The sequence below is a fragment of the Phycomyces blakesleeanus genome (assembly GCF_001638985.1).
Source record: "Phycomyces blakesleeanus NRRL 1555(-) unplaced genomic scaffold PHYBLscaffold_6, whole genome shotgun sequence".
Lineage (NCBI taxonomy): Eukaryota > Fungi > Mucoromycota > Mucoromycetes > Mucorales > Phycomycetaceae > Phycomyces > Phycomyces blakesleeanus.
Window position 1 is genome coordinate 1,219,076 of NW_017265139.1, and position 23,977 is coordinate 1,243,052.

The 23,977-nt window shown below is 35.9% G+C and overlaps 7 protein-coding genes across 7 annotated transcripts; 6 read left to right on the forward strand and 1 right to left on the reverse strand.

The window, feature by feature from the left end:
* Positions 1-1,101: 1,101 nt before the first annotated feature.
* On the forward strand, positions 1,102-3,190 carry PHYBLDRAFT_59653 (glycosyltransferase family 49 protein; the record flags this gene model as incomplete). Its single annotated transcript, XM_018440536.1, has 4 exons — positions 1,102-1,333; positions 1,602-1,790; positions 2,180-2,871; positions 3,020-3,190. 4 exons carry the CDS (start codon positions 1,102-1,104, stop codon positions 3,188-3,190), a joined length of 1,284 nt encoding a protein of 427 aa, XP_018294161.1.
* A 767-nt stretch (positions 3,191-3,957) lies between these two features.
* Positions 3,958-6,939, forward strand: PHYBLDRAFT_59654 (hypothetical protein; the record flags this gene model as incomplete). The annotated part of the gene is made up of 12 exons (XM_018440537.1): positions 3,958-4,139; positions 4,316-4,598; positions 4,686-4,884; positions 4,947-5,107; positions 5,235-5,369; positions 5,476-5,577; positions 5,655-5,683; positions 5,738-5,863; positions 5,933-5,994; positions 6,068-6,123; positions 6,272-6,458; positions 6,560-6,939. The coding sequence occupies 12 exons, from the start codon at positions 3,958-3,960 to the stop codon at positions 6,937-6,939; spliced, it is 1,902 nt and encodes a 633-aa protein (XP_018294162.1).
* Positions 6,940-10,508: 3,569 nt separating this feature from the next.
* PHYBLDRAFT_143107 (hypothetical protein) lies at positions 10,509-10,920 on the forward strand (the record flags this gene model as incomplete). Its single annotated transcript, XM_018430935.1, has 2 exons — positions 10,509-10,632; positions 10,760-10,920. 2 exons carry the CDS (start codon positions 10,509-10,511, stop codon positions 10,918-10,920), a joined length of 285 nt encoding a protein of 94 aa, XP_018294163.1.
* A 1,358-nt stretch (positions 10,921-12,278) lies between these two features.
* PHYBLDRAFT_186141 (hypothetical protein) lies at positions 12,279-14,320 on the forward strand. Its single transcript, XM_018439200.1, has 4 exons — positions 12,279-13,324; positions 13,454-13,748; positions 13,886-13,993; positions 14,112-14,320. Exons 1-4 carry the CDS (start codon positions 12,402-12,404, stop codon positions 14,271-14,273), a joined length of 1,488 nt encoding a protein of 495 aa, XP_018294164.1. The 5' UTR covers positions 12,279-12,401; the 3' UTR covers positions 14,274-14,320.
* A 422-nt stretch (positions 14,321-14,742) lies between these two features.
* PHYBLDRAFT_109828 (hypothetical protein) lies at positions 14,743-18,190 on the reverse strand (the record flags this gene model as incomplete). Its single annotated transcript, XM_018428138.1, has 7 exons — positions 14,743-14,891; positions 14,946-15,257; positions 15,744-16,766; positions 16,902-17,204; positions 17,327-17,359; positions 17,489-17,783; positions 17,990-18,190. The coding sequence occupies 7 exons, from the start codon at positions 18,188-18,190 to the stop codon at positions 14,743-14,745; spliced, it is 2,316 nt and encodes a 771-aa protein (XP_018294165.1).
* Positions 18,191-19,282: 1,092 nt separating this feature from the next.
* Positions 19,283-20,090, forward strand: PHYBLDRAFT_166098 (hypothetical protein; the record flags this gene model as incomplete). The annotated part of the gene is made up of 6 exons (XM_018435363.1): positions 19,283-19,315; positions 19,394-19,446; positions 19,520-19,566; positions 19,711-19,725; positions 19,806-19,917; positions 20,024-20,090. The coding sequence occupies 6 exons, from the start codon at positions 19,283-19,285 to the stop codon at positions 20,088-20,090; spliced, it is 327 nt and encodes a 108-aa protein (XP_018294166.1).
* Positions 20,091-22,280: 2,190 nt separating this feature from the next.
* On the forward strand, positions 22,281-23,788 carry PHYBLDRAFT_143110 (hypothetical protein; the record flags this gene model as incomplete). The annotated part of the gene is made up of 7 exons (XM_018430936.1): positions 22,281-22,385; positions 22,468-22,726; positions 22,798-22,804; positions 22,875-22,943; positions 23,015-23,058; positions 23,133-23,647; positions 23,711-23,788. 7 exons carry the CDS (start codon positions 22,281-22,283, stop codon positions 23,786-23,788), a joined length of 1,077 nt encoding a protein of 358 aa, XP_018294167.1.
* Between the last annotated feature and the right edge of the window lie 189 nt (positions 23,789-23,977).

Below are 23,977 nucleotides of genomic sequence, written 5' to 3' on the forward strand. Positions count from 1 at the left end.
AACTTGGGAATTTTAATATTAACAAAAACAAAAGCAGAAGAAGAAGAAGAAGAAGAAGAAGAAGAAGAAAATTACTGATATTTCATAGCGTTTTATGTAATGTAATGCCATGTAGTGTAATGTAGTGTAGTGTAGTGTAGTGTAGTGTAGTGTAAGGTTATTTCTGACACTCTAAAGCCGTTTGAGTTTATTTTTCTTCTTTTGTGTACAACTAACGATAGCCACACTTTTCTACCTTTTCAGAATAACTGCGCCCACAAAATTAATATTAATAAGTACTGATAGATATATAGATATTGTTTCAATTGATTGGTTAATTGACATTTCTAGGCCATTGTTTTATTCTTGTTCTTGTGTGCTTTAATAACCTAATTATATAGATGTATAATATGTATTAGTAATGAATCTCCTAGGTATTATTAGGAATAAGAGTTTTTACTTGGCAATTACTATCAAAACAATGAACAAGTTGAATGCAAAGGATCAATGATAATGAATAGTAAAAAGAAGATTCCTCCAACATAGATATTCAAATTATTTGTTTCCATGGTAATGACAATACAGCAAAAGAAAATTTATATATTTATACACCAAATAATCATAATACTAATAACAGTGATGTGAAAAAAAAATAGAGATGGAATTGATGGACGTCTTGGAGCAAAGCCTCTTATTGAATATCTACAATCACAAAAAAAAACTCATCATATTCTTATTTTGACTCCCAAATTCAACAGAACCATATAAAATATAAGACCAGAATACATAAAATACAAATAGGAATATGTCGCTTTTTAGTTTTTGGCTTTCTGTGCCTAGCAATTCCAAAAAGAGGATAACCTTATTTCACAGCCCCTCTCCCTTGTTCCTTTTTTTTTATATGTATATAATATTTTTCCCCCTCCGTTCCCTTCATTGTCCATTGTAATCTAAAGTACTTCTTATAGGACCCTTCAACTTTCCTATCTTTAATTCTCCTTTCTTTTCTTCTTTTTTTTCATTTATATATATCCAGTCTCTCTCTCTCTTTCTTTTCTTCTTTCTCTCTGGATCTCTATTTTTTTTTTAACAAAAGAGAAGGCTCTGTTTTTATTTTTTCTAATGAGACCCGGAATCGCACAAACTTGCTCCAAGATGGGCAAGTACTTTCTCATTGTCTATGCATTAGCATCAGTCATCTACACCGCCCACTACTTTTACACCACCTACGACCGCACTTCGACCTCAGAAAAGCCACTTTCTGCATTTGCACACGTAGAACCACAAAATAGACACGTTCAACAAGAGCACCTTAGAGGATTCTCTTCAAACGTAAACTGGGCCTCTGGTCAAGGTAAAATAGACAGATAAATAATGTATATAATGTATATAATGTATATAATGTATATAATGTATATAATGTATATAATGTATATAATGTATATAATGTATGTAATTAAGGTTAATAGAATTAATATATAGCAATTTCAAATTTACTTGGCATTTTTATTTTAGTTTACAACTATAGAAAAATGTATAAATTTGTACAAATTTATATTAATCAAGACATTTTATTTATTTGAAAACCTTTTCCCTTCTTTTTTTTTGTGCACATAATATAGACGTCGTACAGTCTGTCTCTGAAGATTTTATTTTGTCAAAGGTCTTTTCGGATGCTATGGGACCTTCGAATGTCATGTCTTACTACTACAAGGCCTCTTCTTCATTTGAACAAGAAGATATTACCATGTCAACCCTCGTAACCCGTAATCGTTTTATGGTCCTCAGTCGATTGGCCAGCCATTACAAAGGTAACAAATCAAATCAAATCAAATCAAATCAAGCACTATTATGTATATATATATATATATCTTTCTTTCCTTAAAAGATCCGCCACTGTCGGGTGATCTATTATTTTCCACATTAGTATTATTTCTGTGTTCCTCGTGTTCATAAGCCTAAATTTTTATTTATTTATTTATTTATTTATTATATTATATTATATTATATTGTATTGTATTACTACTTTACTACTACTATTCTTTACAACAATTATTTATCTGTGCAGAAAAGAAAATTAATTAACCAACCAATCAATCAATCAATCAAAAAAATTTAAACTTAAATTTAAATTTAAATGCACCGCCAATTATTGTTTATTGATCAAAATATACAAACTATACAAACTATACAAAAACAGGTCCTATATCTGCAGCAATTCATGTAAACGATGACGAAACAAAAGAACTAGTCCTTCAAGAACTTGAAGAGATGGTCGCAACCAACCCAGATGTACGGAAATTCGTTGATATCCATCTTATCCTCGACAATTTTGACCGCCAATTCAATATGTGGCGCAATGTTGCCAAGCTGTTCGCAAGAACTGACTATGTTATGATGCTCGACGTCGACTTCCACCTCTGCACAGATTTCCGTCAGAGAATCCGCACCAATCCAGAAATCATGGACAAGCTTCGGTCCGGAAGAGCTGCGTTTGTAGTACCTGCCTTTGAATTTACCGTCCAAGACGACGGACTGAACTCGACCACCTTCCCAGCCTCCAAGGAAGCCTTGATCAAAGAGGTCGATAGTGGAAAACTGGACATGTTCCACAAGTCGTGGCTCAGAGGTCATGGCTCGACCAACTACGCCCGCTGGTATCCTTCTCAAGAGATCTATCAGGTGGACACCTATGACTTTTCGTATGAACCCTATATTATCTACAAAAAGAATGGAACCCCATGGTGTGATGAGCGATTCATTGGATATGGTGCAAACAAGGCTGCATGTTTGTACGAAATATATCTTTCCGGAGTGGACTATTGGGTACTTCCCGAAGATTTTCTCATTCATCAGACCCACAAATACTTGGAAGAAGCACGTCGAAAAGAGGTATGTATTATATATATCTTTTCATGTCCTTTAAGAAAACAAAGAGATAGAAAGAATGAAAGAATGAAAGAATGCGAGCAAAATATCACATCCAATTTATTAATTATTAATTATTTACTTACTTTCTTGCTGGTCTGTTTGCTCTTAGCGTCAATACAACCGTAAACTGTACAGTAATTTTAGAGAAGAGATATGCCTAAGATACTCACGGATGTTCTATTCCTCTGGAGAATGGGACACTGATCGAGCAAGCAATCTAAAGGGAGAATGTGAAAAGATTCGTGGATTCAGATCTACTATGCATGCCTCCACCCTCTAAACTAAAGATTCAAAATCAATATATATACAACGCACAACATAGTACAGCACAGCACAGGACAACAAAACGCTCATTCACTCACTCACTCACTCGCATTACACACATTGCACTTACAAAAAACACCTTTCTACCTCTTTATCTCTCTCTATATATTACTATTGTTCTTCTCTGTCATTTTCTCTTTAAACGCACACACACACACACACACACATATATATATATACACTATAGTTATATATTGTCTCAAAGGGGTTCTTCTTCTTCTTCTTTTACATAATCAGCTAAAACATTCTTCACGTACAGCATACTTACAAAATTATATCAACCTTCTTTATTTCCTCTTCTTCTTCTTCTTTTCTTCCTTTTGATTTCCTTTTTTAAATATTAAAGACAAAGAAGTATGTGTGCGGTCAACGTACATATTAAAGAAATACAAACCCGGTTTAATATACATATTACAGAAACATAACATAATATAATATATTTACTTCAATTCATTTTTAAATAAATAAAATAAAAATAAATTCTAATAATTGAATTCCAGTTATTTGGATTCAAAACACATATTTTTGTGTACATTTCAGATACAAAATGTTTAATTAAACTACCTTGAATACACATATGTATGTATGTATGCATAAGTATAAGCCTATACATATATAAACATCACTATAATTCAATACCTCCTTTTCTTTCTTTCTCGCTCTATCATCTTCTTTGTTTACTTGTTTCCAATTGACTTTTAGTTAAAGAAAAAAAAAACAGATATGGAAACATTAGGGTTAAAAAACCACAATCCAAGCCCTAACCCTAGCTCTAACCCTAACCCTGACCCTAACCCTAACCCTGACCCTAACCTTCTTCTGATGGAATCCAGCAACAGTATCCCTCAAACAAGGACCATCAAAACACTTGCCACAACTTCCCACAGTCTGCCTAGTTTGATCTTGTCAAAGATCTATTCTTTCCTGCAAAATGTAGATTACAATAAAATAAAATAAATACATATTATCTAAAGAAAAGAAGTACATAAGAATACATCCATACATATATATAGATATAGATATAGATATAGATATAGATTTAGATTTAGATATTTATTTATATATAGCAGTTGTATTATAGGTCTCGATCTAGTCAAGAAAATCTGATTAAATATCATCAAAACCTCCTAAAATCGGCAAAGACCTACCAAGAATGGTTCGAGACAGCAAATGCTCTAGACTGCACACAGGGTCTTGAGGAATGGCAGAATCTTCACCAATCGTCTGATTATGATTGGGAATTGATCCAGACACGTCTAAGTCAACTACAGGCTACTCGTAAATCAAATCCCTCCATCAGCCAAACCATTTTTCAGCTTCAAACAAATATGACCCGTAACCTTGGAGACATGTCAAGCCCAAAAGTAAAACACATACATGAATATATATATATATATATATAAATGTATATATGTATATTAATTATCTATTATTATTGTTATTATTACAAGTTGTACAGCAAATTCCTCACAGGAACAAAGAGTTTGATTAATTCATACCTCGATGAAGTTGTCATGCAACTCAATTGGATATGCGATCATCCAATCGACTCAGATCAAGAGTCAGAACTGACATTTGAAGCAAAGCATACATTTTTTATGAATACACGCCAAGTATTTGGTCGAACTGCAATTATGCTTAGTGGAGGTGGTTCAATAGGCAAGTACACACTTACAAACACATATTAAAATAATAATACTGTTCTCGTTTAGGTCTGTGTCATCTTGGTGTACTCCACTGTCTGTTCAAAGAAAAGCTCTTACCACGCATCATATCCGGTACATCGGCCGGAAGTGTAGTCGCAGCGGTCGTGTGTACAAGAACAGATGAAGATCTAGCAATATCCTTTGACCATATTTCTGACTATAACTTTGTAAATTACTGTTACTATTACTCCTTATTATCTAATAATCAATATATATATATAGAAAAGAATAACGAAATTTTAATTACTACAAATCTTCATATGCTGACATTTGGATCTATATTTGAATTTACAGGAAATGTTTGAAGAGATTGAGCACCCTGATACTCCATTAAGACGGCTACAAAGACTATTGTCAAAAGGAGGGTTATTTGATCCCGAGGTTTTGAAAAAATCGATTATAGACAATGTTGGAAACGTTACATTTCAGGTACAAAACTCACAGTCAGACCAACAATAAAGAGAGAGAGAGAGAGAGAGAGAGAAAAGAATATTTTTTGCATATATATATGTCTAATTTATTAACTTTGATGTAGGAAGCTTTTAATCGATCTCACAGAATTCTCAATATAGCTGTCAGTACAAATACACTACATGATATGCCACAGTTATTGAATTATCTCACAGCACCAGATGTGGTAATACTCAAATAAAAAAACCGTTTCACTTGACTGATATATATATATATATATATACATATACATATATACTGTAGCTTGTTTGGTCTGCAGTGCAAGTACATATGTAGCTCAAACTTGCTGTAGAATATTAATGCGTTGTATATGTAATTTTGTGCAGATTAAGCTCTTGCGCAGTGCCTTTTATCTATGCACCTGCACAACTAATGGCAAGAGATAAGAACGGAAACACAGTTCCTTGGGACCCATCTAACGCAAAGGGATACATGGACGGAACAGTAGACAAGTAAGTGTATTAGAATATAGATAAAAGAGTCAAGCAAAAATAATTGGTTGTTGTTTTATTTTTCTGCAGCGATCTTCCAATGGAAAAACTATCAGAGTTATTTCACATAAACCACTTTATAGTCTGTCAAGGTATATTTATATTTGTATTTGTATTTGCATTTATTTTATTTTATTTTATTTTTCATTCCAACCAAATTTGTAGTAAATCCACATGTGTGGCCATTTATGTCTAATAGCCACACGACTCAAGCTAGTCAAGTAACGTCCTTTTGCCTAAGAATCATCAAGAATGAGTGTCAGCATCGATTTACTCAAGCAAGTGCAGACTCAATATGTATATACCACTAATAATTATAACCGTAGTGATAATGACAATGATGATGATGATGATGATATGTTGTTATAGATGAAGGAGATCGGTGTGATGCCGCTCTTGTTTCACAAACTTAATGCGGTATTTGATCAAAAATACACCGGTGATATTACGATTGTGCCTGAGCTTGGCAAGATGGATTTTATCAGGGTCTTGTCGAACCCAACAACATGGGATTTAGAATCATTTATTATGTGTGGAGAGCGAGCAACATGGCCGAGTAAGTTGAGAATCGGTTAATAAATCAATTTTACCAACCGATCAATTGATTTGATTTGATTTGATCTTTTTTATTTTGACACTGACAAATTGACCTAAAAGAGATGGAAATTATCAAAAACAGTTTGAGGGTTGAATTGGCAATAGACGCTATTCTATACCGCTTGAGATTATCCCAGTTCTCTGGTATTGAGTCTCATCAACTCAGTTTACCACTTCTTGACCACCATGAACCTTGCACGAGTGACATCGAGGGCGTGGTTTCCGACGACTGCCGCGCTCAGAAACCGACCCGAGCAAGGCCTGGTCTGGCAAAACATCATTCCAAGAGTGCACACATTATACGCCAGTATTCAGAATCCGCTAGCTTTGAACAAGAATCAGGTGGTTCCCAAACCAATCCTAAAGAACAAAGAAGGAAGGACAGGTCCAAGGATCGAAAGCTGAAAAGAAAGCTTTACATGACTGTGAATAATACATAATAAACTTTTACTTTGATTTCCTTGCCTTTCTTTCTCCCTCTTCTTTACATACTTATTCACTTACTTACTTACATTTATAATGAACAATTAAATGAATCTCTTGGTTTATATCGATTGAGAGAAGAAGAAAAAAGGCGGATAAAATAATACCAAATATTTGGGATAATTGAGAGGTTTTTTTTTATTTTTTTTTAATTATTGTTTTATTGCTCGGTAGATCTTACTATTATGAGATCTACTGTGCTCCAGACTATATTCCATAATCAGATCGGATAAAAGAAATCCTTATGTACAAATATCGATACAGAATAGCTTCCTTTCACGTACAGTTTATTTATTAATTTTTTATTTATTTTTCCTTTTAAAAAAATAATCTTTAATAATTTTTTGATGTACAAATTTTTTGTGTATTTTGTGTATTTTTTTGTATCTAATTATTAATATTATTTTCCCCGCCAATTACCGCTCTCATTCTGATTTATTTATATATATTACACATGCTATTGTATGTAGTGTAGTTGGTGTATGGACTGTATGTAAGGTATCTTTTTTTTTCTCTCTCTATTATTAATAAATGTCCACGTGATTAAATAGCACTAAATCCTAAATTTTCATCTATGGGTTCCTCTTTGTTCTCTTTGTTTCAGTTTCTATTTTCTATTATTATTATTATTTTTGACTTGCACAACCAAAAAAGGGTATTATATCCTCCTCCCCGCATGTGGATCCTTGTATGTTCATTTTTTACAGAAATGGGAGAAAGGGGGAGGGGATTTTTTTTATATATAAAATAATAATCACGTGGCATTCTCAGAGAGTTTGATTCGGAAAACATGCAAGCTACAGTATAATCCGAAATCTCCGTTGTGTGTGTAGAGCTGCGTACATTGTACAATATATACATATAATATAAATAATTTCACGTCTTAGTATAAACGTGTATAGTGTGTTATTTAGAAGCAGAATGGGCGCACTGTCCATAAATTTATGTGTGTATGTGTGTATGTGCGTGTATTTAGTGAAACAATGATGAGTGTATGAAGAAGAAGAAAACGAAAACGAACGAACGAGAGAGAGAGAGAGAGAGAGAGAGAGAGAGAGAGAGAGAGAATATGATGATGATGGTCAGTTAGGAGAAAAACCTAGGTTAAAGAAGTAAATAGTATAAAGCATAAAAAAAAAACAAAAAAGTAGAAGAAGTACTGATAGTAGAAATGATTGAAATGTAAAGGAAAGGTGCATGAGTTTTTTGGTTGGGTTTGCTTTTGTGTAATGAAAAAAGAAAAGGTGTAGAGAAATGAACGTCAAGCAAAAATGAAAAAGAAAATGAGCGAATGAATGAGAATGAATAAATGAATGAATAAATTAATGAATGAAAGAATATCAAAAGAACAAAAAATATGATGGTCTTTCTTTAGTACAAAAGTTCATCTGAAAGTTTCGGTGACTAGAAAGAAAATAAGAAGATGAAGAAATATATATATATATACACAATGTAAGGATGTTTCTTTTTAAAGAAGAAGAAAAAAAACAAAAAAGGAAAATAGAAGAAGTACTCCAGCCCATCGATGCTTTTGTGGTATGAGTACATTATTAGTATCGACAGACTCCACCATAAATCTTTTCACAGCCACTCATCCGTAGTGTGGGCAAGTATGGCAGTGGTAATGGTAGTGGAGGTGGGGGAGAAGGAGATGTTCTTGACGAAACTGTCGATGTCGATGCCGATGCTGATACTGATGCTGGTACCGAAGTTGAAGTTGAAGTTGAAGTTGAAGTTGAAGTTGAAGTCGCTATTAAAGGACTATGCTTTTGGTTGGCAGGTAAGAGTGAGCGTAGAGGTACTCCTGACGATGTGTTGAAGACTTTTGTAGGATTTACAACATCAGCAGACGGAGGTTGAGGCAGACCATAATTGTTGTGGCTGTGGCTGTAGTGGTGAGGACTGTAGTAGGATGGGGGTGGACCGGGTGAGTTGGATACATACACCAGCGTAGGTTGTGGGGGAGGGGCCGAGTAAGATGTCAGGGAAAGTGCAGGAGAAGATGAGGCAGAAGAAGGTAAGGAATGGAATCCAGTACTACCATTATTCATATTTGCTGTTGTTGGAGCTGTTGCGGATTTTGCGGTTGTTGGAGTAATTGCAGTGGTTGTGATGGTGCCTGTGAAGCTATTTGGTCCGGGATAGCCAGAATAACCCATTTGAGGTGGCAGTGTTAAGGGAGGTGGGTTTCCAGGTTGACTGTCATCGTATTGGTAGCCAGAAATAGACGACGAAGAAGAAGACATTGAGGATGTTGGGTGCATGGGCGACAATGGGCTCAACGGAGTCTGGGCAAATACCCGGGAAAATAATGGATTGGGAGAAGTGGGTAATGAAGGGGTACTTGCGGAATAATGATTGGTTGGGAATGATTGGTGGTGGTACTGCAATTGATCTTGAGAATTCTGAGGGATAGGCACTGTTTGGCGTCTGTCTTGTGTAATTGATGGTCGACTAACGGGTGATTGTGGGGTACTATTGGCCTGCTGCAATTGGCGAGAAGATTGACCCACCACCAAAGGGTCTAGCTGACTTACTAAGCGCTGGTTGTCTAGTTGAAGGTCCTAAGATTGTAATAATAGAAGAAAAGTAGATCTGATTAGTTATTTGTGTCTATAGGCTACAGTTGCTAATCCCATTAATCTATTGAATTTTGTCTTGTACCTTTATATAATCCAGTGCTAATTTGAGAATATTTCCTTTGTTTGGCTTCTGTCCTGGCTGAAGAGCATTGGGAACTACCTGAGACAATTCAAGTATCGTGTTGTTTATATTGTCACGTCTTCTACGTTCAACGTGGTTGTGGTTTTCACGTCTACGTTGAATTCTTTCAATCGCCGTCTTGCTGTCCAAATTGTTTCTATTTGATCTAATTAGTTTGACTGACTTTTTATACCCACACAGATATATATATATAATTGGGGGGTATATTTGGGTATATTCAAGTATATATATATATTTACCTGTTCAAAATATTAACACCATTGACCTTGTAGGCAGTCTGTTTCTTTGGTTTTGACTTCTTCTTGTTCTTCTTTTGTGGATTGAGATCAGACGTAAAATTGAGAAAAAGGGCGCGGTTGGGCAGACGTTTAGGATCTTCAAAGTTTTGGTTTCTACGGGCGTTTGGACTCTGTTCGTCGACCGAGCTGTCTTCTTCGTCGTCTTCTTCATCTTCTTCGTCTTCGAGAAAGTCGTCGTCCTCATCAATCATCATTGCCGCAAACTGATCTTCGGTTCGGGCCTGTCTATGTGGTGCGGTCAGGTGGACTGGAGAAATTGAGGCAGGGGATAAAGGGTAGTTTGTCATTGTGTGGGTTGCGAATGAAACCTTCTGATCGCTAATAGGCCAGACCATGTAATTAAATAAGCATCAAAGTCAAAGAAGAAGAGGTAAGAAAAGGAAAGGAAGAAAATTAAAATAGGTACACATGGCAACAAAAAATAAAAATAAAAAATAAAAAAATTTCTACTAGCGTTTTTTTTTATAAGTATATTTAATTTCTTCTTCTTCTTTTGGTTCCTGATGCCAGCACCGCCCAACCTTGATCATGAAAGTGACTCGATGACTTTAGGGTACCGCACCAGTAGGTTTCCCACGGTACCATCCAATCACCGCCACAAGACTGATTATAATACTGAGAGAGGGTGTACATTGACCATTTTATATTCCTCCCCGCTTTGATGAATACGCTTTCTCCGGTCCATCGGTTGAGAAGGCTTGTCGGCAAAACCTTGTAAAGAAATCTATAGAACTAATAGTAATCAAGATTGTAGTAGCAACAATAGACATCATTTCAAGAGAGCCGGAAAACGGAAGACCTTGTCAACTTAGTTGGACCACTCTTTTTGTACAACCCAGTCAACTTCATCGCCTGAGACCTTTGAAGGATGTCAATGCCGCCATTCATTTGATCAGGGCATCTTATCAACGATAAGGCCATATATCGGCCGATTCGTGTACCCAAGAAAATCTCAAGTTGTAATTGAGAGTAGTAAAACAGGCCAAGTTTGGAAGCATTTGCCATCCAAGAAATCCCTAGCACCAAAAAAGAAATAAACGCACAAAAATATCATTCACTCCGCCTATTCAACCCCTTCACTACAAAAAATAATAATAAAAATAAAATAAAAACGCACAGATGGTTCGCCGCCGAGAAGGTTTTTTTTTTTTATTATAAAAATAATTAAACTCTCTCGTCTTCTTTACGCCTATTGGAAATCTATCTATCCACACGAGATTTTCCTCCCCCTCTTAATTAGCCCAATATTCTTATTTTAATTTCCATGTCTTTAGACTTCTTGTAATTCACGCCACTTTCTACCCATATTAATCCCTCTTCTTCATCCTTGTCTTCATCGGATCGCCGCATGCACATTTACAATAATATTTCGCCTCATTCGTCTCAGATATATTCTTAATTTTTGCTTTTCATTTTTGGCATCCGATCAAGAAGACCCTAAAAGAAGTAAGGACCATTTTTACCCTTCATCTCCCGTTTCCTCTTCCTTATTTTTATTATTTTATTTTTATCATCATTATTACTCTTTACCCTTAATAATATAGAGGCGCGTGCGTGCGAATTTATTATTAAGAAAATTTTACTTTATCGAATGTATATATATACATAAAAATATACCCGTAAACTTATTTACTTGATTTTATACACTTACAAGTGGTGCGTTATTTAGACTTCTTTAGAAATTAGACGCCAAAAATCATAAAAGAAAAAGAAAGTATAAGGGTTACTGTGACTGTCCAAGACACACAAAACATACGTTTACTAGAACCAAGTGTAACAAATTACCCATGATCTTACCCTGTATTTTACTTTCTTAAAAAATATATATATAAAAATATATAAATTAATAAATTAGTATATATATTTGTATAATCTATATACACATTTCCCATTATAACTATTACGGATTTCTTGGAACTGTCCTTCCGTAAGAATATGCATCAAATTCATTCAATCCAGAGCACGATCAATTCCACGTGTGTGGCCATATAACATGCACAAACACAAATATGAACACGAACACAAGCACAAACACTAATAGACGTACATGCATACATATAAGTATATACATACATACACATATATATATATATGTATCCATATGTTTACATTTGTGTGTTTGTACACAAAGACACACAACACACTATCATTACAAAATCCTTCTTTATCCTCTTCCTCTTTTTTGACCGCTTTTCATGTACCCTGGTGGCTTGTACTTCTTTTTCAATGCAAATTTTACCTCTCCAAACCCTCTGCAACCCTACCCTCCAAGCCAACAACGAACGAACGAAAGAAAGCGAGAGAAATACTGCTTGACAATTTGAAAAGAATAAAAACAAATATACATATAAATATACATATATACGAGATATAGAAATAAAGACACAGTTTAGATCATGTTCACAGAAGTCGCCCTCTCAGCATCAAGCACAGACTCAACAATCTATGTGTGGGACATCCGCTCAGGGTCAACCCTCTTTTCATTCAAACAGTCAATGTCACCAAAGGCTGGCCTGGCTCGTGTGCCTCGTCCAGGTGCTACTCTCCAGACAGGTGCTATTCTCACTGCACAGACTGACCGCGCTGTGCTCAATGTCTACGGCTGGCAACGCGATCAGATTCTTCACAAAATGACAACTCCCGAAAAAATAATTACCGTCACTGCATCACACCAGGGAGCATACGTAGCAGGTGCCACAGCAACCGGTCGAGTATATCTCTGGCACATCGCAACCGGCCACCTCTTGCGCGTATTCGAAGCTCATTATCGCGCAATTACCCGTCTTGCATTCAGCGACGACGACACCACTCTACTGACTGCCAGTGAAGATGCCTCTGTCAACGTCTGGGTTCTGGCCAACCTTCTGGACACAACCCAGAGCGACGACCAGCACGATGCCATGGAACGTCCTTCGCCTCTTTACTCCTGGTCAGACCACACACTCCCAATCACAGATATGCACGTCGGATGTGGTACCATGGCTGGTGCTCGTGTTTACACTGCCAGTCAGGATCATACCGTCAAACTATGGGATCTGGCTACCGGAAAGCACCTCACCACCTTCCTTTTCCCAAAACCAGTCTCTGTAGTCGTCGTAAATCCCTCAGAAAGCATGCTCTTTGCTGCGTGCGAAGACAAAATCTATTCAGTCGAGTTGTACAGAAGACGCCAGGACAAGACATACGGTACACACACCGTAGAGAGTGTTGGTGGGATGGGTAAGGTTGAATCAGTCGGCATCAAAACAGTTGACCCAATTTCATCCAAAATCCAAGCAAGCTCTGAACCATCTCTTGGAACTGTGTTCTCTGGTCACACGTAAGCTTTGTTAACATTTCTTTATTCTATTTTATACTATTGCTATTGCTATTGCTATTGCTACTATTAGAATAACTATTCTCTTCTTCTGTATTCGCTTATTTATTTATTTCTATATATTGTGTGTAGTGGACCTATTACAGGTCTTAGTCTATCATTCGATGATAGTCTTTTGGTTTCTTCATCAGAAGATGGAAATTGTATAGTATGGGATGTAGCCAGTCGACAGCCATTACGTAAATTTGAGTCCCACAAGGGACATGTTACTTTTGTCTCTTGCTTCTTGCGCCCAGCGGAATTACTCACAGGTGCTAGCTCACAAAAGATCACTCCCATGGCGTGGAAACCATTTAAACGTGCCATGGTGTCACAAGAAGAAGAGCGTAGAAATGGATCAGAGCAAATCGTGATGGACACCCACATGGTAAATATTTCTCACACTTTAAAACTGGAGCAAATCTTTAGATGCACATATTATATTATATTATATACAAAATCTAAAATTTATGAATCAACTCACCCATTTCTCTTTGTAAAATATATGTATGTATGAAAAATTAGGATCTTAAACAACATCAACAGCTTGTTGAGGCTGGTCCTCTTTATTCTTCATTACCCACCCCAACAGAATCTATTCAGAAAGCAAAGATAATGTTAAAAGAGATGAAGGTATAAAATATACATATATATATATATTGTGTGTGTGGAGTAGACAGATAAAAAAATGATTACATTTATTGTATTTATTTAAATTGTCTTCTTATTTTTCTCTCTCTCTTTGGTGTAGACTGAAGATTCTAGTACATCTTTACAATCCCAGGTTACAGCACTTCAGTCTGAATTGATCCGTCTAAATGAACATCACGGAAAGGTAAAAGCGCTACATGACGAATTGTACAATACAATGGTGGATGAATTTGTCTCCAAGCGTCGGAAGCACACAGCATAATACAATATCATATCATATCATATAATAAAGAAAAAAAGAAGAAATCGAAAATATATATATATATATCGAATTATCGACCAAAGTCAACCTATTCTATAACATCATCTGTAAAGAACATACGAAAAGACGAAGACGAAGAAGAAATCAACAAGATAATAGCAATTGCTACTTTGTGAATATTTCTATACGTCAATATATATATATATATATATATATATATGATATACAAAAAAATGAGCTCTCCTTTATCACAGTATAAACCAAGGTATACACATCTTTAAGGAGTATATCGAACACCAAGTCCCTTCAATATTTGTTTTCTTTTTTTCAAAGAAATTATTATTATGTGTGTATTTAATATATATAAATATTAACCTTTATAATTATGAAGAATAACAAGTAAATAAATGCGACTGGATATTATACAATGAATTAAATGTTTTGCTCAATAAAGCAATTAACCCCTATATTACAACTTCAACTCGGCCAAAATACGACTACACATGTTCTTATACTGCCATGGGTCGCCACTGACCCTTCTGAACTGTAGACCATGCATACCCAGCAACCAAGGTACCTTGACAATGTAGATTTCAAATCGTACAACCAGGTCAGGTACTGTAACTGGTGTGGGTGTCTGGGCTTGAGTTGTAATTGCAGGATCCAGCTGACCAGATGCAGAAGAAGCTCCCTCTGAAGGCGATGAGGACGACGACGCTGATGAAAGATCCTCCGAGTCATAAGAATTATTATTGTTTGGGTCCAAATCATCTTCTTCGTCTTCAGGCTTCACCACTCTTTTCATGTCGATACTCGGTATATGTACACACTCAAACCGTCCTCTTCCTTCCCGCCATTTGACTCCAATACGCTCCAATACCCGGATAAGATCTGCTCTAATCACAGACGGGTGTTTTGTAGAAGTAGTGGTGACAGAAAACAAGCCCTTGATAAATACAGGCCGGATATTCTCGTCGGCTGAGCCTTGCTGAGTACAGGACGCCCCATTAACTGTCGGGGGAAATACTTGTTCATGGTTATGGGGCTTTTTCGGTTCAGGGGCGGATACTTTCGGAAGATTCTGAATGGGTGCTGCCTTGCCTTGAGATATACGATTGGTAATAGTATTGGTTGTAGTAGTAGTAGTAGTAGTAGTAGTAGTAGTAGTAGTAGTAGTTGAAGGGGTAATAGTGGCAGTTTTGTTATTATAATTAGTATTAGTATTAGTATTAGTATTGGTGATGGTGGTAGGTGTTCGGGAGGTATTTATCAAAGACTGTCTCCGCTTAGAGGAGTTTGCAAATGTTAGGTCTGATGAGCCAGTGCTTGTCATTCGACTGAAAAAATGTGTCATCTTTTGTCCAAATCCTTGATTATCAGGCGGAGAAACACTGTTCATATTAAACGAATCTGGAGCAGGGAGGGAATTGGCGTGGGCGTAGGATTTGGTCCGGTTCTGTCTGTTCTTACCCCACCGATTGTCAGATTTGGAAGGGATAGGAATGGGTGCACTGTCAGTAGAATAGTCTGCACTCTGGTTACGCTGCCGGCTAGATTTGCGTCGAGCGTCTTCGCGTGGTTTGGGCGTCGTCTCATGCTGAGGTACACGAGAAAGAACCTGGCTTAGACGTCTAAAGACACTTGCATCGCGTACAGCACTTGATCTCTTTGATTCATCGTCGTCTTCATTAGTGCGTGCAGTGTGTTCTGAGTTGCGGGTGGATGACCGACTAAAGAATCGAGTGAGGCTGTGGTTGAGTAAGTTGGGTCGATCGGTTTCCACAATGTGACCCTCGTCATCCACCCGGATATTAGCTTTTCCTCGGTGATTATATGCAACCCCAGTAGATGCTCCACCGTGGTGCGTGTCTCGAAGTTCGAGTGGGTTTTCATGAGGGTCGACGAATATTGATGGCTCTAGAGAATTCTTAGCAATGTAAGAAGATTCTGGGACTGATATATCCGGTAGTCGTGAACCGAGAGGTACATCGTCTGATGAAAGTGTGCTACCAACAGAGCTTTTTTCATCCGGTGCTTCTGCTACCCTCTTCTCTCTCTCTATGCGTTCTTTTACAAGGTAGTATATCGAGACAAGTGGGTGGTAAGCAGATGGGACTGACTGCGGATCGTTGTTTGAGAGCGAGAATGACTTTCGGCTGCCCAGAGTAGGGTGTGCAAAGCGAGAATGATAATGAATTCGATTAGCTTCAGCGCATCGTTCAGCTAGTATCTTTGCAGCCTTTTGATACTCTTCAGACGTTATGATTGCTTCCAGCTGTTCTTTTATCTCGGTCTCTGTTCCAAACTCGAAACCTGTCATGCCGCGGATCACCTCTGGATCGACCGGAAGAGTCAAGGGAACACGTTCTGGAAGGTGGTTGTCGACCGGACCATCATACCCTTTGTTCATCCAAGGATGCACGATTATCTCAGACATCGTTGCTCTGTGGGCCGGATTTGTCACCAGCATGCGTGTCAGCACATTCTTGCATTCTAAAACAATATAGGGTTATGTATACATACTGTGCTTGTAAAGTTCACCTTTTTTTGGGTATTCTGTTTTATTTTATCTTATCTTATCTTATTTCTCTGTCTATGTTTCTTTTAAATGATAGTTATAATATTTACCTGAACTTAAATGAGATGGATAGTCTACTACACCTCGTTTGATTTTTTCATGAAGTATTGGCATATTCTGGTCATCAAAAGGTACCTTTCCACACACCAGAACATAAAGCACCACACCAAAACTCCAGACATCGACTTCTGGTCCAGTGTACGATCGTGCATTCAATAACTCGGGTGCGGCAAAGTATAGTGATCCACAGAATGTTGAGAGGTGTGAACGGGGAGAAAAGAGGTTCGAGAGACCAAAATCGATGATTTTGATCTGGCCAGATTGGGAGATGAGGATATTTTCGATTTTTAAATCTTTTATATAAAAACCAAAATCAAAACCAAAAAAAAAATAAAAGAAAAAATAAGAAAAAGAATATATAGGGACTTGGTAAATATGAGCCCATAAACTTGGCATCCCTTATTCTAAACTTTACCTCTGTGAACAATAGAGTTACGATGACAATAGTCTAAAGAGACGTTTGTTATTTAATATTTTGTGTGTAATATGTAATGTGTAATGTGTAATGTGTAATGTGTAATGTGTGTAGTACGTAGTGTATGTATATGTGGGTTTAGTGTGTGCTATTAATACCTACCTAATGCACTGGCAATTTGTCGTGCAAAACTACGGGCCTGTTTTTCCTTTAACTTTCTGTGAGAGATGATGTAGTCTAGTAATTGACCACCATTTACATACTCCATAAACAGATAGTAGTATGGATCCAATACCACCATTTCTTTAAGGCTGACAATATGCGGGTGGTGTAACAGTAGCATAATGCTGGCCTCTCGAATGGTTCTGATCTCCCTGTTTTCTCTCTTCTTTTTGCTACTCTCTGACGAACTCTGTCTTTCTGAGGGTATTACTCGAGAAACGATCTTGACTGCAAGCTGATATCAAAGAGACCGAGACAGAAAGACATACAAATATAGAAATAGAAAGAAAAAGGTTATTAAACAAGAGTAAAGGGACATGCGTGTGTGTGTGCGTTCATGTAGGCGTAAATATTGTTCACAGATCATTCTTTTTCTGTGTATACACACATTATGTATAGGTGCATGTATGTATATGTATATGTACTCTAGTGGCTTCTTACTTTGTCTCCAGTAATATTGTGTACTGCCAATCTGACTTTTCCCATTGAGCCAGATCCTAGAGTATTGATCAACGTAAAGTTTCCAATCACTCGCCTTGGTCTGGGTTTTTCTCGGTTATGATCACTCTTTAATGGTGTGGCTTTGTCATTACTGCTTGTGGTTTTGGATTCCTTTATTTTGTTGCGCGATCTGCTAGTCATCTGAGCATGTGTCTCTGGAGAAGACGACAGAGTGTCTGGTTCTGTGTAAAGTGGTAGTTCTGAAGGTATAGGTGAATCGGGTAGAATCTTGTTGCCGTCGGGACCGCCCACAACCTCATGGCCACTACTTATGCAAGGCCATGTACCCACATCGCTATCGTCTGCTGATTCTTCTGTTGAGTTTACTGAGCCCTTGTTATGGTCTCCTTTGTCTGTAGCTAGGTTCATAGGTGGTTGTAGAATTATTGATTTTTCTTTATAGATATATAGATATATAGATATATACAATAAAAAAAAGGAAGTAGAAAAATAATATAATAGTATATAAAAATTGAAATTGAAATTGAATTAAAATAAAATAAAATAAAAAAATAAAATAAAATAAAATAGGCTCTCTCTCTCTCTCTCTCTTTGTGTGTGTGTGCGTGCGTATAAATGCGTATGTATATGTGTGTATCTGTGTATGTATATGTATGTGTGTTTGGTGTCAACGGGTTGGCTTGCGGTAAATGGTCGTGCATCGGACATACCATTGAGACTCAGATAATATCGTGGGGACAGACATTACTTTTGGTGTAAATGAAAGGATCTATTGAGTACCTTGTACTAAGTTGTATACAATGAATAATAATAATAATAATAATACCACAGTACATGGTCTATATTTTTATCTATATACAATTACACGATCATATATGTATATTTATATAGTATGTGTTTAAGTTGTATAATAAAAAGGAAAAAAAGACACGTTTCTTTTACGAGGATCTGTAACACGCTGGGTGTGAGTACAAGACTACTTTCATTCACAAAGCGCATTAAAAAAAATCAAAGCCGTATTTATATATTAAGTGTGTGGATACTTCTTTGATCAGTCAAACTTTATTCACTTTTACTAGACATCAAGTTAACATAAAAAAAATACCCCCCCTGCTGCGTCTTAGTCAATAGGAGTCTATTGATACCTCCTAGTATAAAGCGAATAAAATATACAAGGAACCCAGACTGCATGAATAAAGTTAAAACATAGCCAATCCTAATGTATAAAAATAAAAATATTTATTGTATACATACATCCATACATATAATTTTATGATAAATACATCAATTGACCAGAATAGCCTTGTAAGAATGGATTTAACATCATTAGAATTCTGCTATATTCTCTAAAGAAGTTCAATACAATACATATATGCCTTTTAGAATATCATTAGGCAATCTTATCCTTTAACTCTATACAAGACATCCAAAGCCCGGTAAGTGCAATTAACCACTTAATCATTACTTACATTTTGTCTATCTCGTTAATATTGTAAGTATTGATTACAGCAAAATTGTGAGCTTGAATGGCTTTATCTCAAACATTTATACCTGTGGTACGGTCTTAATTAAATGATTAAAGGAAAATAATGACTAGGTGAAGGCGGGGGTTCTTTGTTCTTTCAATATTATCATTATTTTATCTTGTGTACTTTGGAAATAAACACATTATTTAACTAGTTACTTGTTATATCATCTAGTGTGTTTCAATACTTGTAAATGATTGATAGTTTTAAAAGATAAAATAAAAATGATGTATAATACAAGAGTTCATATATATGTGTACTCCCTTTAGATTTATGTGCCGTATTTCTTGCCCAATATCTGGCTGTCATCAGTAACATTGTGATTTTGACGGCATTTGAGCCGACAATTAACTTCAAAGCCCATACCCATATTGCTGAAAAGTAGGGTATCCAGTAAAACGAAATACCTTGTGTGAGTGTAATAGCTTGTGATTCACTCTGTCGAGTGTAAGAAATTGAATTTAAGCAAACATCCCATTATTCTTAGTCTTGGTGACATAAAAGAGACTTTAAGATTGCGAAATGATATTGTATCTTTAAATGCTCTACTATAGAGTGTATCAAACTCTCTACTTTGACTCTTTATCCTGCGCATTACATACTATAGTTTTACTACAAAAGACTACTTACTAGTTTATTTATATTGTTTGATATATTTGACTTTATCTCTCAATATGTGTGGAATCTATTAAAGACATGCTATCCCTTGGGACAGTCCATTCGAGTAACCAATTTTCTCTTTGCGCATTAAACTCATTGTATTAGTATTAGCAGTAAAATAAAATAAAAAGCCATACACAAAAATCAACCCATGTATTTAGCAAAGATTCTCATAAGTCGAAAACAAAGAGTAAAATAGCGAATGTACGTATATCTTGCTATTATAATTTCCGTTTGGAGGGTGGATACCACAAGTTAATATATAATGCGAGCTGCAAGAGATGAAACAAGACTTTCTCCTCTCTCTTCTAGATACTCGAGACAATGATCAACCAGTTTCTGCATATGAGTGTCTCTGTTTGCTTATTTATTTTTGTTCGAATTTCAAAAAAAAATGAGAAAGTGTAGGATCAAATCAATCCCTTTATGCGACTTTATCATTGCGTTTGTTGGTCCTCTTGGGAATTTTTTTTTGGAATTTTCAACCTTTTGTAGGTAGAAGTAAAGTATTTATTGATTTATCGGTAATATTACAAATATTGAGAAGTAGAAGAAGGAAAAACACATAGTAAAAGATAATGTAATATTTTATAGCCCAATTTCTGCTGAGCGCATATACATAATCATTGTAACTGAGGCCGTAGGATTTGTCACAAGAGTACCGACAGTTTCCTCTTCAACACTGAATCTAATTAGTAAGTTGAGGAGAAAATAGACTATTTATTTTATTCTAAAAGAAAAGGTTTATTTCTGACGGCCTTAATCCAAGGACTAAACAAATGTCTTTAACTAAGTATACAAAATAAAATACATATATATATATATATATATGAAGATATTATCTAGTAAGCAAGAATACATTTGTAGTATAAGCAATTAAAAACCATGGATATAAATTACAGGCTGCATAGCTAAGAGCAAGAAAAATACTAACTAACAATTTGGCCTTGCATCGGGAACAACTCGAAAGTCAAACTTGTTTGTGCATGAATACTATAATAGTTTGAGCTAGATTTTTTATTTTTACGTAAAGGATATCAAATATGACCACCAGTAAAATTACGTATTCGAATATGTTCAACTGCATCTTACGCACAGATAATATATTCCCAGGTATATAAATATATTCCTTTGAAAAAAAAAGACATGCATACATATATACACATACACATACACTTTCAAAGCTCAACAATTTTTTCGGTGTTATCACTGACTCAATATATATGATGATATATAGGTTGAATAGTATATCCTTAGAAGATTTAAATTCTGTTTAATAACAACAACTAAAACGCTTTTCTAATAGATTTGATTTATAGGTTTGTATCTTTTAAAGACATTATATAAATTTTACATATTACTTCTTAGAGTGTGCCCGTGTATATTCTAGAAGATAGCACACAAATAACTAGCCTAAGATGATTGCGCCTCTTTCACGTCTCTTTGGCTTTGCCTGTGAAAAAATTATCCAAAACACTCGATACTTGGCATTAAGTATGTTTGACTGCTATTGATGTTGGAAATTTTATTTCTTTAGATTACTGTCTGTGAAGTACAGGTAGAACTGTAGTTTTTTTTTTTGGATTAGTAATAACGATGAGACCATAAATTACTTTGATGATTCAATTGCCAATAACTATAGATGCGTTATCTTTATGGTTTTAAAGGCAAAATTTAAACTTTCTTTTCTCCCACAGAAAGATAAATAAATGAAACTCTTTAATCAAACAGCCTTAATCTGCATTATATGGGTAAACTTTTGCAAAAGAGAGCTCAGTGCTTTATTCACACTACAGTATCCACAAGCTTCATCAGTTTTCCCGGGTATATTACGAACGAGGCTTATGATCTGACGCAATTTAATCCTAAAGACGCAAATACTACAACCTCCGGATTTGTGGTATTTGTGTACTACATCTACACCATTGCGCAATTTACTGTGATTATGAAGATTCTGGTTAGACAAGAAACTATCCTCAATCAAATAAAAAAACTAATTAAGTATATAAGCATTGATTTGAGAATTGTTTTAATGGTATTCCCAATATTGTTACATATATAATAATAATAAAATCACCTTGACAATGACAAACGCTGCCATTACAACCCAGGCCCCAGTAAAAGAAGTCCTTGATCTCAAGAAGCTTGCTGCTGCAGACAACTACTACTTGGTTACTCCTACTACTACCGTAATGTTGAAATCTGTCTACGAAAAAGCTAAAATATATATATAATTTTTAATTTTAATTAATTGTATTAACCTTCTAATAGTATCCTGAACTTGAACCTTTTAAACATGTCGATGTTGGCCATCGCGCAGACCCAAAAAAGGCTTCTCTCTATGACAATGCTGAGAAAATCTTTGATTTGACTCCAAATGTTGGAACAGAAATTCACGGTATACAGCTCTCCAAGCTGACCAACCAGCAAAAGGATGATTTGGCTTTGTTGATTGCTGAACGCGGTGTTGTGTTCTTCAAAAAGCAGGATATTAACATCGTCCAGGGTGAAGACCTTGGCAGACATTATGGTAGGTTTTCTTTTGATACGGCTCAATGGACATTTAATATTAATCAATTCCTTTAAATTTACTGTTATTAGGACCTCTGTAAGTGGAACCATCCTCACTTCAAAAGAAGTGTATTCATTAACTTCAGCTAACTCATTTAACTACTTAGTCACATTCACAATATTGGTGGCCACCCTCCCAACCATCCCTATGTCCTTCCAATTTACAGTGTTGATGTGTAAGTAAACAAAAATAGCAAAATAAAAATAAATGATTTAATAACGCCTTCTATTATTTCTATTATTTTAGTGAGAAAAGCGCATATTATCCTAAAATAGTCAGAGCTTCAGAAGGTATATGCATGTTCTTTTCATGGCTTTTATCGTGATTTTCCTAATTTTTCCTAATTTATATTCTTTCTTTACAGGATGGCACACTGATGTCAGCTATGAGCTCCAGCCTCCAGGATTTACTTTCTTGAAGATCGACACACTCCCATCTACTGGTGGCGATACCTTGTGGTCATCGAGCTATGCTGCATATGATAAGCTTTCTCCTGCGTTGCAAAAGTTTTTCGAAGGTCTCGAGGTTGTTCATTCTGGTAAAGAGCAGGCCGAAGGTGCTGTTAACGCTGGAATTCCCCAGCGTCGTCAAAATGTTTTGCATACACATCCTCTTGTGCGTACTCATCCTGTCACTGGCTTGAAGGCTCTATACATCCAACCCGGTTTTGCTCGTAGCATTGTTGGTTTAAGCAAGCGTGAGTCGGACACCATTTTGAACTTTTTGTATGAGCACCTGGCTGGTGGTTATGACTTCCAAGTTCGTTTCAAGTGGGAAGAAGATACAGTTGCTGTTTGGGACAACCGTGTTACATCGCACTGTGCTATCTTTGATTACTTGGGCTCTGGAAAACGCCATGGATGGAGAATTACTACTCAGGTAAGATGCCGTATTATTATATACATATGACAAGTATTGTCTCTAATGAATCTTCTAATGTAGGCCGAGAGACCATACTTTGACCCAAATAGCAAGTCCAGAGCTGAAGTTCTCTTAGCTCAGGCTCGATCCAAGAAGTAAAAAAAAGGGGGAGAGGAAGGAAAAACTTCTATGTATTATGATTTATTTGCTTATACCAATTAATAAGAAAAAAGAATAATAAAAATGAAATGTAAAGATTTTTGTATTGGATATTACTCCCAAGTGTTTCTTTCTTTTGTTTTTTTTTATTAAATGAGATCTTCGTATACAGATAATGGAGTACTTGAA

Excerpts from the sequence above, each read along its gene's own strand:
- PHYBLDRAFT_186141 (XM_018439200.1), top strand. The coding sequence starts at position 12,402 with ATGTTCACAGAAGTCGCCCTCTCAGCATCAAGCACAGACTCAACAATC. Across the intron at positions 13,325-13,453 it reads ACTGTGTTCTCTGGTCACAC|TGGACCTATTACAGGTCTTA; the intron begins GTAAGCTTTGTT and ends TATTGTGTGTAG. Across the intron at positions 13,994-14,111 it reads TAATGTTAAAAGAGATGAAG|ACTGAAGATTCTAGTACATC; the intron begins GTATAAAATATA and ends TCTTTGGTGTAG.